General features: G+C 49.7%; 2 protein-coding genes across 6 annotated transcripts in view; both read right to left on the bottom strand.

Annotated features, from left to right (window-relative positions):
• CUNH7orf26 (chromosome unknown C7orf26 homolog) overlaps positions 1–15,166 on the bottom strand; it is a 19,066-nt gene extending 3,900 nt beyond the window's left edge. Inside the window, exons 1-5 of one of the 5 annotated variants that reach the window (XM_017533800.2) lie at positions 14,838–15,166; positions 13,420–13,641; positions 10,684–10,849; positions 5,712–6,239; positions 3,223–3,262 (exon numbers count right to left, since the gene is read on the bottom strand). In XM_017533800.2, the coding sequence (XP_017389289.1) occupies positions 3,223–3,262; positions 5,712–6,239; positions 10,684–10,849; positions 13,420–13,641; positions 14,838–15,029 (1,148 nt within the window). In that variant the 5' untranslated portion in view covers positions 15,030–15,166. Of the gene's footprint in view, positions 1–3,222; positions 3,263–5,711; positions 6,240–10,683; positions 10,850–13,419; positions 13,642–14,501; positions 14,765–14,837 lie in introns of those variants that run through there. The other 4 variants (XM_037740356.1, XM_017533803.2, XM_037740357.1 and 1 more) reach the window with 4 other exon arrangements.
• A 1,305-nt stretch (positions 15,167–16,471) lies between these two features.
• Positions 16,472–19,324, bottom strand: part of ZDHHC4 (zinc finger DHHC-type palmitoyltransferase 4) — a 16,014-nt gene continuing 13,161 nt past the window's right edge. Inside the window, exon 7 of the mRNA XM_037740401.1 lies at positions 16,472–17,133. Coding sequence (XP_037596329.1) covers positions 16,840–17,133 — 294 coding nt within the window. The 3' untranslated portion in view covers positions 16,472–16,839. The remainder of the gene's footprint in view (positions 17,134–19,324) is intronic.

Raw genomic sequence — 19,324 nt, 5'->3', positions numbered from 1 at the left:
AAAAAAAAAAAAAAAAAAAAAAAAAAAAAAAAAAAAAAAAAAAAAAAAAAAAAAAAAAAAAAAGAAAGAAAGAAAGAAAGAAAAAAAAAAAAAACAGGCTGGTCCCAGGGCAGTGGTGTTTACAACTAATTGATCACAACCAGTTAGATTTCTTTGTTCCTTCGCCACTCCCACTGCTTCACTTGACTAGACTAAAATACATAAATAAATAAAATAAAACAAAAATTTAAAAATACAACTTAAAAAAGGAAAGAAAGAAAAAAGAAACGAGGGGAAGAGTGTGGGCCCCTGGAGACTGTTTGTTCCCTTCCACCCCGTTGGGCTTTGTACCCATTTAGACACCTGCCCCAGCTCCTCCCTTGCAGAAACTGGCATGAGTGTGGTGCAGATGGGAGTCCCTAACTCCCGAACAAGGACGTAGTTCCTCTGTGGGCTGTGGACCAGCATCCAGCTGAACCCTGGACTGGAGTTATGCGTGTTCCTGTCTCAGCCTGCAAGCACTGCCCAGTGCTCTGCCACTGCATCTGACAGAGCCAGGGGGCCAGGCCGAGAGGCTGTGTGCACCCGCAGGGCTGCCGAGCCACTCGCTGCCCCTCTGTTCACACTGCCTGCCAACACCTGCCCTGGAAGCCTGCTTCTCCTTGCTAAAACCAGTGTGAGGGCTCTAAAGAAAGAACATTACCAGTCCACTTTGTCGTCTGGATAAACCCTGTCCATGTACACAGGAGTTCTGCTTTCCACTATCCACATTTCCTCCAGAGCAGTAACTTTTTAGCAGTTACCTAATGTTCCATCCTCCTGATGTAGCACAACTAATTTACTAAGTATCACTATGTTGTAGGACAGGTTGTTTCTCGTTCTTTGCTAGCTAGTAACACTGTATCTGTATGAAACATTTTTTGTGCCTACAAAAATTAGCCTATGGTGGTGCACACCTGTAGTCCTAGCTACTTGGGAAGCTGACGTGGGAGGATGGCTTAGGCTGGCAGTGAGCCAAGATCCTGCCACTGCACTCCAGACTCTATAATAACATGAGACTCTGTCTCAAAAAGAAAAAAAAGTAGCTGACACTTACCAGATATTCGCTATAGGCCACATACTAGTCTAAGTGCTGAGTTTTTACTTTTTATTTTTTAAAAAGAGACAGGGTCTTGCTCTGTTGCCCAAGTAGTACAGTGTTGACCATAGCTCACTGCAGCCTCAAACTCCTGGGCTCAAACAATCCTTGTCTCAGCCTCCCCAATAGCTGGGATTACAAGTGCATGCCACCATATTCAGCCATTTTTTTTTTTTTTTGAAGACAGAGTTTTGCTCTTGTTGCCCAGGCTGGAGTGCAATGTCCCAGTCTTGGCTCACTGCAACCTCTGCTCCCAGGACTCAAGCAATTCTCCTGCCTCAGTCTCCCAAGTAGCTGGGATTACAAGGCACCCACCACCATGCCTGGTTTTTGTATTTTGCGTAGAGACGGGGTTTCACCATGTTGGCCAGGCTGGTCTCGAACTCCTGACGTCAGGTGATCCGCCCACCTTGGCCTCCCAAAGATCTGGGATTACAGTCGTGAGTCACCGTGCCCAGTCTTTTTTTTTTGAGATGGAGTCTGACTCTGTCACCCAGGCTTGAGTGCAGTGGCGCAATCTTGGCTCACTATAAACCTCTGCCACCAGGGTCCAAGTGATTCTCCTGCCTCAGCCTCCCAAGTAGCTGGAATTACAGGTGCACGCCACCATGCCCGGCAAATTTTGTATTTTTAGTAGAGATAGGGTTTCACCATGTTGGCCAAGCTGGTCTCGATCTCCTGACCTCAAGTGATCCTCTTGCCTCAGTCTCCCAAAGTACTAGAATTACAGGCATGAGCCACATCTTGGCTTTTTTTTTTTTTTTTTTGAGACAGAGTGTCGCTCTATCACCAGGCTGGAGTGCAGTGTCGCGATCTTAGCTCGCTGCAACCTCCACCTGCTGGGTTCAAGCAGTTCTCCTGCCTCAGCCTCCTGAGTAGCTGGGACTACAGGCGCATGCCACCATACCCAGCTAATTTTTGTATTTTAGTAGAGATGGGGTTTCACTATGTTGGCCAGGATGGTCTCGATCTCTTGACCTTGTGATCTGCCCGCCTCAGCCTCCCAAAGTGCTGGGATTACAGGCATGAGCCACCAAGCCCAGCCTTTTTTTTTTTTGAGATGGAGTTTCACTCTTGTTGCCCAAGCTGGAGTACCATGGCCTAATCTCAGCTCACTGCAGTCTCTGCCTCCTGAGTTCAAGCAATTCTCCTGCCTCAGCCTCCCAAGTAGCTGGGACTACAGGCATGCACCACCACACCCAGCTAATTTTTGTATTTTTAGTAGAAATGGGTTTCACCATGTTGGCCAGGCTGATCTTGAACTCCTGACCTCAGGTGATCCACCCATCTTGGCCTCCCAAAGTGCTGGGATTACAGGCGTAAGTCACTGCATCCAGCCCTGGCCCGTTTTTACTCATTTAATCCTCATAAAAAACCTTACAGTGAAAAGTTAGGGGAAGCAAGAGGGACATTAGGTGGGTCCCATGGTTTTCTGATTTTACAGATGAGAACTTCAGGCAGATGGACTTGTGGAAGTGACAAGGTCAAGTTTCTCACCAGAATCTGACCACAGTTCCTACTTTTCACCCAACAACTGCATTTGTGGAGGTCTCCATGTGGCAAGGAGTCGGATAAGAAATTCACAAACACCACTGCCTCTTATCCTCAGTACCACCCTGAGTCAGGGAACTTTTACAAGGGGGGAAGCTGAGGCATAAAGACAGGTCAAGAGACTTCCCAAGCATCACAGCCAATCCCAGACAGGGCCACGCTCAGAACCCAGGTCCATGCCACCCAATGACCAAGCGCTGGCAGCCGACCTGTACCATGCTCTAGAGCCATGGCTCTGCTGTATTCCCAAAGGGCTGTGCAGTTCACAATGTCACCAACAGAGGGCCACCTGCACGCTCACTAGGGAGATTTCCATGATCTGGAGCGGGCTCTGGCTTCTTTCACCGACTCCCAGCAAAATGACCATTTTTCAGGTTTACTTTCTACTTGAGTTCTGTTCACGTTCGTTAACTGGTCATATCCATGTCCCACTTATCATCAGGATCTTAGCGGGCTCTCCCCAAAGAACCCAGGACAAAGAGGTCCACCCTGCCTCACCTCCCGCCACCCTGCCCCAGCAAGCAGGCCCAGCTAGAAATCTGGAAGATACTTACTTATTATGGGGCAGCCTGGAGCACAAGGTTCTCAGGTCATCTGCAATTAAGGAGATATAAGATTAACAAACATACTGGAGACAACATGGTGAAATACACACTGATGTTCAAGGATGCCAGCAAGACAGCAAGAGTGCTTCACACTACATTTCCCTAGTGTTTGGAAACTGAGTTCTGGCTGGGCGTGGTGGCTTATGCCTGTAATCCCAGCACTTTGGGAGGCTGAGGCAGGTGGATCACTTGAGGTCAGGAGTTTGAGACCAGCCTGTCCAACATGGTAAAACCCAGTCTATACTAAAAACACAAAAATGGTGGTAGGTGCCTGTAATCACACCTACTTGGGAGGCTAAGGTAGGAGAATTGCTTAAACCTGGGAGCGGGAGGTTCCAATGAGCCAAGATCGAGCCACTGCACTCCAGCCTGGGCAACAGAGCAAGACCTAGTCTCAAAAAAAAAAAAAAAAAAAAAAAAAAATCTGGGTTTTCCTTGTCTTCAATTTTTGCTTTAAAAAACCCATCCCCCAAGGCTGGGTGCAGTGGGTCATGCCTGTAATCCCAGTACTCTGGGAGGCCGAGGCAGGCGTATCACGAGGTCAAGAGTCTGAGACCAGCCTGACCAACATGGTAAAACCCCATCTTTACTAAAAATACAAAAATTAGCCTGTAATCCCAGCTATATAGGATGCTGAGGCAGGAGAATCACCTGAACCCAGGAGGCAGACATTGGAGTGAGCTGAGATCACATCACTGCACTCCAGCCTGGAGGACAGAGCAAGACTTTGTCTCCAAAAAGAAAAGAAAAGAAAACAAAACAAAAAAATTCCCCAAACAAAAAATGACACTTAGGAAAGGAGGTAGCCCTGCTGGCAGTTTGTCAGATGCCTGGAAAAAGCCCAGAGGCGGGGCTCTCTCTGGGCATTCAAGCACCCAAGGCATTCTAAGAGAAGCAATAACATGAGAAAACCAGGACCATCCCTTGGCACCAGAGGCAACGCTTTTTAGTGAATCAGTTGTTAGAAAGCAAACCCAAGCGTGCCATTAGCACCATATCATTATCCAGGGAGAGTCCAAGCACTGAAATGCAGGAGAATTAAGGAACCCTCAAAACAGGCTATAAGGCCTGGCGCAGTGGCTTCTGCCTGTAATGCCAACACTTTGGGAGGTCAAGGCAGGAGGATCGCTTCAGACCAGGAGGTTGAGACCAGCCTGAGCAACATAGTGAGACTTCATTTTTACAAAAAATATAAAAATTAGCAAGGTGTGGCAATACGTGCCTGTAGTCTTAGCTACTCAGGAGGCTGAGGTGAGAGGATGGCTTGAGCCCAGGAGGCCGAGGCTGCAGTGAGCTGTGATCGTGACACTGCCCTCCAGCCTGGGCAACAGAGCAAGACTGTCAAAAAAAAAAAAAAAAAGCAGGGGGAGCTGGGCACAGTGGCTCACACCCTGTAATCCTAGCCCTTTGGGAGGCTGAAGCAGGCGGATCATGAGGTTAGGAGTTTGAAACCAGCCTAGCCAACATAGTGAAACCCCATCTCTACTAAAAATACAAAAACTAGCTGGGCATGATGTGTGCCTGTAATCCTAGCTACTTGTGGAGGCTGAGGCAGAAAAACCGCTTGAACCTGGGAGGAGGAGGTCACAGTGAGCCGAGATGGTGCAACTGCACTCTAGCCTGGGCAACAAGAATAAAACTTTGTCTCCAAAAAAAAAAAAAAATTAGCTAGGTATGGTGACACACACTTGTAGTCCCAGCTACTCTGTGACTGAGGCACAGGACTACTTGAGCCCAGGAGTTGGAGGCTATGGTGAGCTATGATCATGCCACTGCATTCCAGCCTGGGTGACATAGCGAGAGACCCTGTCTCATAAAAATAAAGAGAAATGAAAATAAAAAAGGTCACTGAAAAAGAAAAACGGGACTGGGCAAGGTGGCTCACGCTTGTAATCCCAGCACTTTGGGAGGCCGAGGTGGGTGGATCACGAGGTCAGGAGTTCAAGACAATCCTGGCCGACATAGTGAAACCGTCTCCACAAAAATACAAAAATTAGCTAGGTGTGGTGGCGGGCACCTATAGTCCCAGATACTCGGGAGGCTGAGGCAAGAGCATTGCTTAACCCAGGAGATGGGAGGTTGCACTGAGCTGAGATCACACCACTGCACTCCAGCCTGGATAACAGATTAAGACTCCATCTCAAAGAATAATAAATAAAATAAAATAAAAAAGGGTTCTCCGGAAGGAAAGCTATCCAGGCTCTCGAGGAGTCCCCAGTCCTGGGCGACAGTGAACCCCCCCCGTCTGTGGGATATTAGGACCCTGCTGGGGTGAGCAAGGAGAGTGGAGTGCCAGGGGCATGGCTGGGGCCCCTTCCTCCTGTGTTCACCAAGATGAAAAGAAGTCCTAAATGAAGCAAAACAAGCAAAACAGTGTCTGTCCAGCGGCCCCTTTCCTTCTTCGGGGCAGTGGAGGCCTGGGCCAGGGAGGCACCCACCTCTCGTGCACAGCAGAGCTCCTGAGGCCATAGCCACCTGCAGAGCCTGCGCCAGCCGGTCCAGCGAGAGCTCAATCTCCTGGGAGGCGTTGAGGGGGTTCAGTTCATCTGCCAACCTATTGATCTCCTCGACCAGTGGGACCATGTGGTCAAACAGGATCAGGCCCAGGCGCCCATAAAGATTCTTCTCAGTCAGGTGCAGCTGCAGCGTCATGAGGACCTGGAGGACGCTGAGGTGGAGCTTTGAGTACAAGAGGTGGGAGTCTCTGTCCATTCCCACGCCCGGGTCCTTTGCGACCTTGTTGCTGACATGGCCATTGGTTAAAGGGGGCTTCTTTTTCCTTTTATAAGCCAGGGGCGCCTTCACGCACCAGCGGATCAATCCAACAAGCGGGGTGAGCTCTAAGAATCCTATTGGCAGATTGGCTGCAATCGGAGTATTTAAAAAAGTGATGAGAATCAACCTTGGGTCCTCAAAAATCCAGTTGACAATCATTTCAAGCAAGTCCATAGGTGGGATGAGGTCATCTGCAAACAAAGACCATTAGGTCAGGAGCGCTCTTGGCCTCGAGAACAGGGGCAGGAAGTGGAGACAAGGAAGCAGGGCTCCAGGGCTCATGGCACTGCCCACCTGATGGTCCGATCACGCTTCCGGGCTTAGCTATTTTCTGTCTCCTTTCCTAGAACGTCCACTCCACGGAGACTGGAACTGTCGTCTTAGTCAACGTTATATCCCAGTGCCCAGGACTCTGGGGCAAGGGAGAGGCTCCAGAAATACCTAACTCTACAATTCCCGGGAACTCCATGCTTTGGAGAAATTTCCTCCTGCATGTTAATTTACATAAAATTCCAAACTTTTTATATCCCATACTGCCACACGTCACCCCTTCCCTCCTATGTATCCTCCCTGCATTCAGCGTCTGTATGGGACAGTGACAGCACAGCAATGGTGGCCTTCAGGGAGCAGCTCAGAGTCCTGTCAGTCATCTGTCAGCTGCCAAGGGCTGTCCCAACCCCAAATCTAGAACCCTCATCTAAGCAACCATCAGAGATGTGATCCCTCAGACCTGGCAGGCTCTGCGGCCACGACAGAGAAGAACAGGTGGTGACACTCTGGGCTTCCTATGAGCCCGGCACAGATCTCAATCCTTTACACAGATGACCTCGTCTAACCCTCCAAACCCCAACTATTATCTCATACAAAGGACAAGGAAAATGAGGCACAGTCACGTCAAGTGATTTCCCAGGATTCATCAAAAGTATGTGGCCCAGGTTCATACCTATAATCCCAGCACTTTGGGAGGCCAAGGCAGGAGGATCACTTGAGTTCAGGAGTTCAAAATCAGCCCTGGAAACATAGTGAGACCCAGTATCTACAAAAATTCTTAAAAATCGGCCAGGAGTGGTGGTGCACACCTATATTGCCAGCTATTCAGGAGGCTAAGGTACGAAGATCACTTGAGCCTGGGAGGTCTAGGTTGCAATCAGCTACGGATGTCCCACTGTACAACAGCCTGAACAACAAAGTGAGATCCTGTCTCAGAAAACAAAACAAAACAAAACAAAACAAAACAAAACAAAACAAAACAAAACCAAACCAAACCAAACCAAACCAAACCAAACCACAGCATATGGCCCAGATCTGACCTCAGCAGCCTGGTAAGGCTACTGCTAATCCGGGGCTTGGTGTACAACACCCTTAGGCTGGCTGTGTGCACAGGAGTGGGCCTTCAGCCTCCTCTCTCAAGCCATGCCCCCGACCTGAGATGATTCCTGCCAACAGTTGGAGTATGAACTGCCCCAGCCACCTCTGCAGGGAGACGATGGCTACAGCAGGGAGCAGCTGCTGTCCTGTGTGCGTGGTTTTTTTTTTTTTTTGAGATGGAGTCTTGCTCTGTCGCCCAGACTGGAGTGCAGTGGCGTGATCTTGGCTCACTACAACCTACGCCTCCCAGGTTCAAGTGATTCGCCTGCCTCAGCCTCCTGAGTAGCTGAGACTACAGGTGCATGCCACCACACCCAACTAATTTTTGTATGTTTAGTAGAGACGGGGTTTCACCACATTGACCAGGCTGGTCTTGACCTCCTGACTTCAGGTGATCCACCTGCCTCGGCCTCCCAAGTGCTGGGATGTCGGGCATGAGCCACAGCGCCCGGCTATGTGTGCAGCCTCTTGATTCCATGGAGATGTTTCTGTCTGGGCAATGCCAGGGTCCTGCCACCTCTCCAGTGTATCCCTGCCCCCCTCAGATAGGAGCTGAGGAATCACCACCAGCCTGTAGGCAGAGTGTGTACATGTGTGTGCACGCATGCACCTGTGCAGGCATGCCCTCAGCACACATATCAGAATGTGCACTTTGTGAGTCCTCAGTCTCCACCCGCTGCCTTAGAGTCCCATATTCTTAGCACCATTCGGGAAAGAGGAGATATTATTACGTGGGTATCTTCCTTTTTGTGGTATTGAAGACATAGGCTCCCCAAGAATGCTCTCCTATTACTGAAGTGACCAAGCGTGGCTTCCATCACCATTCTGATGGCGACATCCAGGGTCACTGCTGTGTGGCAGTGACTTGAGAAATCACCAACACCTCAACTGCCACACTGGCTTATGAGAAAAACACTGTGTCTCAGAGCTGCTCTGGTGTGTCAGTGCTATTCTTGAATATTCTTTCCTGTTCCATATGCTAACTCATCCCTTCCCAATGGTAAGGCCAATTTCTGTACTCACTGGACTGGAATAACCAATGACTTAAAAGGCAGGTTGGATTCGGTGGCTCATGCATATAATCCCAGCACTCTGGGAGGCTGAGGCAGGGAGATCACTTGAGGTCAGGAGTTTGAGACTAGCCTGGCCAACAGGGTGAAACCCCAACTCCAATAAAATACAAAAATTAGCCAGACATGGTGGTGCACGCCTGTAGCCCCAGCTACTTGGGAGGCTGAGGCAGGAGAATCTCTTGAACCCGGGAGGCAGAGGCTGCAGTGAGCTGAGATCACACCACTGCACACCAGCCTAGGTGACAGAGTGAGGCTCATTCTCAAAAAAATAAAAAAGAGGAGGCAACTATGATGCCATAGCTGGCTTCAGTGAAATCTTTCCTATTGCCTGAATGCCACTCCCAGCTGTTAACAGCTCCTAGGAAGACTTTGGAGGAGAGAACCAGGGGAAACCCCACTGTGGCAGCGTGGCACTGCTCCGCAAGGCCTGCCTCCCATTCTGCAGGCAAACTGCGATGAAAAGGAGTAGGAAATTAGCATATGAAATGGCATGCACTTGCATGTTCACAATATTTCCACACAAAGTTTCTCAAGAAAGCTAAAACGCCGAACAACAACAAAAAAGGTGGCCAGGCTCAGTGGCTCACACCTGTACTCCCAGCACTTTGAGAAGCTGAGGTGGGTGGATGACCTGAGGTCAGGAGTTCAAGACCAGCCTGGCCAACATGGTGAAACCCCATCACTACTAAAAATACAAAAATTAGCCAGGTGTGGTGGTGCACACCTATAATCCCAGCTACTTGGGAGGCTGAGACAGGAGAATCACTTGAACCCAGGAGGCAGAGGTTGTGGTGAGTCAAGATTGTGCCACTGCACTCCAGCCTGGGCAACAGAGTGAGATTCCTCAAGGAAAAGAAAAAGGGTAACAGATAAAAGGCTAAAAAATGGTCAGGAGGCTGGCAAGAGACCAACACTGGACTAAATAAAAACGACAGACGCTCAAGGCTTTCAAACTGCCAGTTTGGCTATCAGACCATGAAGAGAAAGAGACTATCTGTCAGCCTGTGAGCAGCAAGAGCCAAGGGTAGAGGAGGAGGAAACCAAAACAGCAGCAGAAAAGCAGGTTTTGGTAGCTGGGCGTGGTGGCGTGTGCCCAGAGTCCCAGCCACCTGAGAGGCTGAGATGGGAGGATCACTTAAACCCAAGAGTTTGAGGCTACAGTGAGCTATGACTACACCACCGTATTCCAGCAGCCTGTGCAACAGAGCAAGACTCTGTATCCAAAAAAATAAAAAAATTAAACTAGGGGAATGATAAAAAATCAGTCATATGTCCAGGGAGTAGGTCACGCCTCACCAGACACCAGACTCTCACTTTCTGGGCTGTCTGCCACTTGGACCACTGCACCTGAGGCAAATGGGTATCACTAAGGATAGTTCCATCTTAGCCAACTGCACTGCACACATCCAGGTGGCCCACAACTTTAGCTTTTGGCCTAAATTAAAAACACACATGGCCAGGCGTGGTGGCTCACGCCTGTAATTCCAGCATTTTGGGAGGCTGAGGCAGGTGGATCACTTGAGGTCAGGGGTTCCAGATCAGCCTGGCCAACATAGTGAAACCCCGTCTCTACTAAAAATTTTTTTTTTTTTTTTTTTTTTGAGACGGAGTTTCACTCATGTTACCTAGGCTGGAGTGCAATGGCGCGATCTCGGCTCACCACAACCTCCGCCTCCTGGCTTCAGGCAATTCTCCTGCCTCAAGCCTCCTGAGTAGCTGGGATTACAGGCACGCATCACCATGCCCAGCTAATGTTTTGTATTTTTAGTAGAGACGGGGTTTCACCATGTTGACTAGGATGGTCTCGATCTCTTGACCTCGTGATCCACCCGCCTTGGCCTCCCAAAGTGCTGGGATTACGGGCTTGAGCCACCGCGCCCGGCCTTCTAAAAATATTTTTAAAAATTGGCAAGGTGTAGTGGTGCATGTCTGTAGTCCTAGCTACTCAGAGGGTGAGGCAGGAGAATTGCTTGAACCCTGGAGACAAGAGGTTGCAGTGAGCCGAGATTACACCACTGCACTCCAGCCTGGGAGACAGGCACCATCTCAAAAAATAATAAAAATAAAACTACACATTTCAGAAACAAAATGGCCAAAGCATTCACTGGATGCGTCCCCTGGATATTCAGCGGAAAATAAAACTGAGGCCACCAGCTGAAGCTTCTTTCACAGAAATAACCTGTTTGAAGTTTACCTGACGACAGGTCATAGAGTGCAGTAACAGAGGTGATGAACTGGCAGCAGAATCTCGGGCTGGCACTGAATATCTGCTTCAGCGTCTGAATGGATCCTGGCACCAAACAACAGTAGTCATCCACGAGGGCCTTGGCTAACCTCACACAGTAGAGCACAGGCGTCCGCTGGAAAGAAGCCACAGTTCACGTCACTACAGGTGTTGTGAGTAGACCAGCAACTATGCACATGAGGTGTCCACCACCAGAACTGGCAGAACCACTTCCAAGACAGGAAAAGGTGTTAATGTGGCTGGGCACAGTGGTTCACGTCGGTAATCCCAGCCCTTTGAGAAGCCGAGGCGGAAGGATCACCTGAGGTCAGGAGTTCGAGACCAGCCTGGCCAACATGGAGAAACGCTGTCTCTATTTAAAATGCAAAATTAGCTAGGCATGGTGGAGCATGCCTGTAATCCCAGCTACTTAGGAAGCTGAGGCATGGGAGTTGCTTGAAGCCAGGTGGCGAAGGTTGCAGTGAGCCGAGATCACGTCACTGCACTCCAGCCTGGGCAAGAAGAGCAAAACTCCATCTCAAAAAAAAAAAAAAAAAAAGATATTAAAGGCTTACTCTGAAGCAGCAGTGGGCAATCTAAAGCCACTGACCAGACTGGGTACGATAGCTCATGCCTATCATCCCAACATTTTGGGAGGCCAAGGCAGGAGGATCACTCTAGCCCAGGAATTCCAGACCAGCCTGAGTAAAATAGCAAAAACCTATCTCTATAGCAAATTAAAAATTTAGTCGGGTGTGGTGGCACACACCTGTAGTCCAGCTACTCAGGAGACTGAGGTAGGAAGATCACTTGAGCCTGGGGAGGGTGAGGTTGCGGCGAGCCCCATGGTCACACCACTGCACTCCAGCACGAGCAACAGAGCAAGACCATCTTGCACACACACAAAAAGTCCACAGACCAAATCTGTCCCACCTGTTTTTGTAAACAAAATTTCACTGAGACATGATCATGCTTATTCGTTTGCCTACTGCCTAAAACTGTTCTTGTGCTAGAAGGGCAGAGGTGATCAGCTGTGAAAGAGACTACATGACCTGCAAAGCCTAAGCTATTTCACTGTCTTACCCTTTAAATAAAACATCTATCAACTTTTTTTTTTTTTGAGATGGAGTTTCGCTCTTGTTGCCCAGGATGGAACACAGTGATGGGATCTCAGCTCACTGCAATCTCCGCTTCCCAGGTTCAAGTGATTCTCCTGTCTCAGCCTCCAGAGTAGCTGGGATTACAAGGTGCCCACCCCCACCACCACGCCTGGCTAATTTTATATTTTTAGTAGAGACAGGGATTCTCCATGTTGGTCAGGCTGGTCTTGAACTCCTGACCTCAGATTATTTGCCCACCTTGGCCTCTCAAAGTGCTGGGACTGTAGGCGTGAGCCACCACACGAAGCCTGTCAACTCTTGCTTTACAGTTTACTTAGGAAATGCCATTTCTGCTTTCAGGTGAGGAAACCACAACTTTTGTAACCCTACAGGACACCAGGTGAAACGCCACAGGTAAAAATTAATAGTTGCTATCACATTTAAGAGATTCAGGAGAGTCTGTGAACTATCAATGATGAAAATGTTGGTTTGCAGCAGTACTCGCTAAATTACTCTTAAAATCCTATTATTAGGCTGGATACAACGGTTCATGCCTATAATCCCGGCACTCTGGGAGGCTGAGGTGGAGGCAGGAGGATCATTTGACCTCAGTAGCTCATAACCAGTCTGGACAACATGGTGAAACTCTCTCTACAAAAAATACAAAAATTAGCCAGACATGGTGGTGTGTACCTGTGGTGCCGGCTATTCAGGGGACTGAGGCAGGAGGACGGCTTGAGCCCAGGAGGCGGAGGTTGTAGTGAGCTAAGACAGAGCCACTGCACTCCACCCTGGCGGACAGACTGAAACCCTGTCACCAAAAAAAAAAAGGAAAGAAAGAAAGAAACACACCACCCTCATTTAAAACAAATAAAAAAAATTTTTTTTTGAGACCTAGTCTCATTCTGTCACCCAGGCTGGAGTGCAGTAGTGCGATTTTAGCTCATGGCAACCTCCACCTCCCAGGTTTACACAATTCTCCTGCCTCAACCTCCCAGGTGGTTGGGACCACAGGTGCATGCCACCACACACGGCTAATTTCTGTATTTTTAGTAAAGATGGGGTTTTACCACGTTGGCCAGGCTGGTCTCCAACTCCTGACCTCAAGTGATCTGCCCCCCTCAACCTCCCAAAGTGCTAAGATTACAGGTGTGAACCACCAAGCATGGCCTAAAAAAATGGCAATTAAGAAAAAAGACCACTCCAGAAATCCAATTGAGAATTCAGAACAGCAAACTCCTCTTGAGAGAGGCAGGGGGAGGCACTTGCACGCGCGCTCTCTCTCTTTTTTTTTTTCTTTTTTGAGACGGAGTCTTACTTTGTCACCCTGGCTGGAATGCAATGGCATCATCTCGGCTCACTGTAACCTCTACCTCCCAGGTTCAAGTGATTCTCCTGCCTTAGCCTCCTAAATAGCTGGGATTACAGGCATGCACCACCAAGCTCAGCTAATTTTGTATTTTTAGTAGAGACAGGGTTTCAACATGTTGGTAAGGCTGGTCTCGAACCCCTGACCGCAAGTGATCCACCTGCCTCAGCCTCCCAAAGAGCTGGGATTACGGGCGTGAGACACCCGGCCAGGCCGAGGCTCTCTCTTGAGCAGTACCTGCAGCCAGGAAGCCGCACACTCCAACACCGGGATTCGACACACAGCCACCGCCATGGAGACCAACTTTCCCAACAGGCTCATCCGGCTGTCATCGGCTTTGTTCCCTTGAGGGCTGAAAAGGGATGAAAAAATAATCTGCCGAACTGAGTCCTTGGTTTGCTCCTGGAAATAATTGCACATGATTTCAAGAAGTTGAAGCTCCTGCAGTGAATTCAGTCTCTGCAAAACAAATCCAGGAAAAACGTTAAGAAATGTGGCTGTAACGTACTTATTAAGTCATATATTAAGAAAACAGGAAATAGGCCACATGTGGTGGCTCACGCCTGAATCCCAGCACTTTAGGAGACAGAGGTGGGCGAATCCTAAGGTCAGGAGTTCGACCAGCATGGCCAATACAGTGAAACTCCATCTCTACTAAAAATACAAAAAGTTAGCTGAGCATAGTGGCAGGCACCTGTAATCCCAGCTACTCGGGAGGCTGAGACAGGAGAACTGCTTGAACCTGGGAGACAGAGGTTGTAGTCAGCCGAGATCACACCTGCTGCACTCCCACCGGGTGACAGAGGGAGACTCCGTCTCAAAAAAAAAAAAAAAAAAAAAAAAGAAAACAGGTGATAACAGTATCCCCCCCACCCCACAGAACTTTTCACCCTTCGTGAAGCTCAGTTCTCAGAGAGTAGATCTTTGCTGTTAATCTTAGACAAAAGTCATGCAGGCCTGGCGTTGTGGCTCACGCCTGTAATTCCAAATTTAATCCCAGGGTTGAGACCCCAGAGTCTGAGACCCCAGGAGTCTGAGATCAGCCTGGGTAACACAGGGAGGCCCCATCTCTACAAAACATTCAAAAATTAGCTGGGCATGGGGATACATGCCTGTAGTCCCAGCTACTCAGGGAGCTAGCTGACACGGGAGGATTTCTGGAGCCCAGGAGTTGAAGGTTGTAGTGAGCTGTGATTGCACAACTACACTCCAGCCCAAGTAAGAGAGTGAGACCTTGTCTCAGAAAAAAAAAAAAAAAAAAAAAAAAAACCGAGAGAGAGAGAAAAAGGAAACGAAAAGATGTAAGGAGAAAGCCATACAGATTATTATCCATCCTCCTGGAGGGCTCAGGATGACCCAGAGCGGCTTGAGCCTCTCGGTAAAGCCCAGCAGACCTCTAGGGAGCGGGCAGTTGCCAGAATTTGTCCCTCTAACACCGAGACTCGGCTGTCACACGCCCCGCAGAGTGGACAGGCAGCTGAGCCACACTGCAGGACCCGGAGAGGGGTTGGGGGCTGCAGCAGGAGCGAGGCCGAGAGTGAGCGCGGGTCTCCTGGACGCGGGACGCCCGGGGCTTGACACAACCCTGAATTGCCGGGGAAAGGGCCCTCCCGCCTGCCTGCGGGGCCCGAGCACCCGACCGTCTCGGGCCGCACCTTGGGCTGCGCGCTGCGCTCCTTGGGCACCTGGAACACGAACTCCTCCAGCAGCTCCACAGGGCCCTTGTCCACGATGGGCAGCGGTGCGCTCTGCAGCTGGCTGCTGAAGTAGATGTCCAGGTGGTACAGCACCTCCTTGGCCGCGCTTAGCGCGTCGCGGCGCAGCAGCGAGTGGCGGATGTCGCTCATGGTGCGGTCGCCACGGCCCCCGCGCCGAGCGCGTCTCACTTCCGCCCGGGGCCCGGGGTTGCGCCGCTGCCCGTGGAGACAAAGAGGCGCGACCCAAGCCTCCGCCCCGACCCCAGGCCTGGGCCGCGGCACCCGCCCGCTGGCCCGCCTGCCGCTGCCTGCTCCCCGCTCCCTCCCTGCTCAGGGCGCCATCGCCGCCGCCGCCGCCGCCGCCGCCGCTGCCGCCACCGTCGCCAGCAAGCGAACACCCGAAGGTCCGACTGCGGCGCCGCTGGGAGCCGCCGCCGCGCAGCCGAAAGACGGCGAATGCCAGGCGCGGAGACGGCGGCCCGCAGGGGCCAAGCGCAGGCCCGGCCCAGGAGCGCTCTCCGGAGGGCGACCCCTGGCGGCGCTGGCGATGAAGGGCGCGCCGCGGCCCCAGGTGGACCCCGCCCCCAGGCCCCAAGCCCGCCCTCGCCTTCGGAATCTGCCCAACCGCCGAGGCAAGCCCGCTATGCCTTGCCCAGACTCCCTCGCGGGCTCTGCGTCGCGTTCAGAGCCGCCGCTGGTTGATTTCACTGTGCTTTCCACCACCAGGAAGGATGCGGGGTGGTGTCCGGCTTTGGCTTAACCCAGCGGACTTGGGTTCCCTGGCCGCCCCAGCTACCGGTCTTCAAGTTTCCATCTGTTCTCAGCTGGGAGAGCTGAGAACAGCTCTCCTTGCCCCTTGCCCCTGACTCCCACTTCCTGACCTCTCTGGCTGCTGGCTCCTTGGCCTAGCAGGTGCAGAACACCTGCTCCCTGCTCCTCAGAGCCCTCCTGTTGAGGAACATTAAGTTTAGCCTGCCCCCATGGTTCCCATGTGGAAGATACTTTTAGTTTGTAATTAGTGGTAGGCAGGTAACAGCTGCCTACTTGGTATATTCTTATGTGTATATGTAGAACACTTGTGTATTAATGAGAGTCACCTGTCAAAGAGCACATACGTGGATGAAAATCTGCTGGGAGCCCTGTCTGGAAAGCTGTCAGCCCCGTAGGCTCTCAGGCTGTTTGTCCCCAGGATAGATCCACTCTGTAGTGCTGTCTGGGTGTCTGCCTCTCAGATACCTTCAGCCCACCTGGAGGGGGTCTCCCAACCAAGCTGGTTCTCAGTGCCCTCCCACTCAAAAGACCTTCTGCACTAAGACCCCTTTTCTGGCTATCATCTCTCCTCTCTGAACTAGGTGGCAGTTCACTTTCACAATTTTTAAACTGGGCAAAAAGGACTTGAATATGGCCAGAGGAGGGCAGGCAGGAGGCCACACATGCAGGAATGTCCTGGTGTACAAGGCCATACTGGGCCGGAAGGCAGGCCTGGTTGAGGACACTCTGTTGTTGAGATGAAAATCCCCTGGGGGAAGAGAGGCGAATAGAGAAGGCATAAAAGAGGAGTACAGCTAGGCATAATGTGCAGACACTGAGTCAATGAGACCCTCCTGCACTTCAGAGACAGGTCAGAGACACGGCCACAAGCCCCTCCTGTCCACATGCCCAGAGTTTAGAGACACCAAGGTCTCAGCGTCACCTGGAACCACTGAGAAGTTATATCTTGATCTCCTTGACACTAGGACTTCAGAGATGCCAAGTTTCAAAAGAAGGTAAGCAAGGGGGATTCCTCCCACCACACTGGCAAAGATGAGGCACTCAATCAACACTCATTTTCCCCTCTCCCTTGCCGACCGAAAGTGACTGATAAGCACAGCAGAAATCAAAACAAGCCATGCTCGGAAAACGAGCAAATCCACATGTGTAAATAAATGGGAACTACAGCTCAAAGGCAGTCACACACTTGTCATTCTTGTTTCTTCCTCTCATGATATGGAAAGGCAGGTAGAAAGATCTCTTGAAGGTTGCTCCGAAGCCCATGGGAGTGAATGTTCTGGTGGACCTGGGGTTCTGCTGACGGACGCTGGGCCACAAGGGGACAATGCCAGCACCAGGCTCCGTCACCTCTGTGCCACTCGTTAGTAGTCTGGTTGGTAGCCGCCAGGTACACAGCAAAGCACAGGTAGCCACCCAGGAGGAAGCTCAGGACCATAACAAAGCCCAGCATGAAGACAATCCGTGGAAAGGTCAGGAACAGGTACTAGGGGCAGAGAAACAGCAGTGCTGGACTGTGACATCCATGAGGGTGAATACCCGCCAACCCTGGTCCTGCCCAGCCACCAGCGCTGCTTCCTCAGCCCACCTACCTGTGTCCAAATGTGACAAACTGAACATAAACAGCTGACAAGCAGCCCAGGAATAATCCCAGTACATACAAGTTTCCTATGGGATGAATGAAGTGGTCACACGCAGGGAGAAGGGAAAGTTTACTCAGGAAATGTGCTATTCCAGTTAGCTAGCTATAAAAGAATGCAGACTTCATTCATCAAAACAAAATCCAGATGGACAAAAGAGATCAATGTCTTAAAACAAAATACAACCCCAAAAATAGATGTACAAGGATATTCATTGTATCACTGATTTTATCAGCCCCTCTTCCCAAAAGAAACAAGATTTTTTTTTTTTTTTTTTTTTTAATAAAGAGAAACCGGGGCCAGGCAGGGTGGCTCACACTTGTAATCTCAGCACTTGAGGAAGCCAAGGTGAGCAGAACACTTGAGGTCAGGAGTTTGACACCAGCCTGGCCAACATGGCCTTCTCTACTAAAAATATAAAAATTAGCCAGGGGTGGTGGCACATGCCTGTAATCCCAGTTATTCAGGAGGCTGAGGCAGGAGAGTCGCTTGAACCTGGGCGGTGAAGGTTACAATGAGCTGAGACTGTGCTACTGCACTCTAGCCTAGGCAACACAGTGAGACTCCATCTCAAAAAATAAAAATAAAAAATAGGCCAAGCGTGGTGGCTCATGCCTGTAATCCCAGCACTTTGGAAGGCTGAGGTGGGTGAATCACGAGGTTGGGAGTTCAAGACCAGCCTGGCCAACATGGTGAAACCCCGTCTCTAAAGGTAAAATAAAATAAAAAATCAGGAGAAACAGGGTCTTGCGGCCAGGCGTGGTGGCTCATGCCTGTAATCCCAGCACTTTGGGACCCCGAGGCAGGCAGATCACCTGAGGTCAGGAGTTTGAGACCAGCCTGACCAACATGGAGAAACTCTGTCTCTACTGAGAATACAAAATTAGCTGGGCATGGTGGCCTGTAATCCCAACTACTGGGGAGGCTGAGGCAGGCTTCAATAAGCTGAGATCGCACCATTGCACTCCAGCCTGGGCAACGAGAGCAAAACTCCATCTTAAAAAAAAAAGAAACAAAGAAAAAAACAGGGTCTTGCTCTGTTGCCCAGGCTGCTTTCAAACTCCTGGCCTCAAGTGATCTTCCCGCCTTCGCCTCCCAAATTGTTGGAATTACAGGTGTAAACCACCGTACCTTGTGAAGAAACAAGTTAACTGTCCATCCATCAGGAAGGGTAACACTCTGGGATGGTCACACAATGGGAAAAAAAGGAGCTATTAAAAATGATGTCAATTTCTATGTACTGACTCTGAAAAGATTTAATATATTGACTAATGAGAAAGGTGAGATGCAAGGATTACACTGTGATCTTGTTTGGGTAAAAAAAAACTGGCTGTGTCAGTGGTGTGTGACGACAGGAACAGGGCTGCTTAAAGTTTTCTAAGTTATTTTTGCAATAAGCAAAATGAAGAATTTAGAAAGTTTAATATTTTTGAAAGTGACAAGAGAACATTTAACAAAACTCTTGAAGGAGGAGACTTTCTAGGTGAAGTTACAAAGAAGAGAGATTTGATGAGAAAGAATGTCTAAACTTTTCTATACCAAAAAAACCCCTAAAAACCTAAAACCCCATTCCCAAGATCCAAAAGAACCACAAAGAGAAAACCAATATAACAAAAGACTGTCATTATTACATAAAAACTTCAAATCAAAAGTTATTCTGGACCAGTCATGCTGGCTCACACCTATAACCCCAGCACTTAGGGAGACCAAGGTGGGGGCACTTGAGCTCAGGAGTTCCAGGTTATAGTGAGCTGTGATGATACCACTGCACTCCAGCCTAGGTGACAGAGTGAGACACTGTCTTTGAAAGAAAAAAAAAAGTTACCATACGACCCAGCAATTCCAGTCCTAGGTGAATTTACCCAAGAGAAGTAAAAACATATGTCCATACAAAAAACTTGAATGTTCATAGCAGTATTATTCAAAAATAGCCAAAAACTGAAAACACCAAAATGTCCATCAACTGATGAACAAATAAATAAAATTTGGTCTATCCATACAATGGAACGCTATTCAGTCATTAAAAAAAAAAAAAAA

Source organism: Cebus imitator, unplaced genomic scaffold (assembly GCF_001604975.1).
Source record: "Cebus imitator isolate Cc_AM_T3 unplaced genomic scaffold, Cebus_imitator-1.0 Scaffold82, whole genome shotgun sequence".
Classification (NCBI taxonomy): Eukaryota; Metazoa; Chordata; class Mammalia; order Primates; family Cebidae; genus Cebus; species Cebus imitator.
Note: the sequence above shows the minus strand (reverse complement) of the source record. Positions and strands in the feature narration are given on the sequence as shown.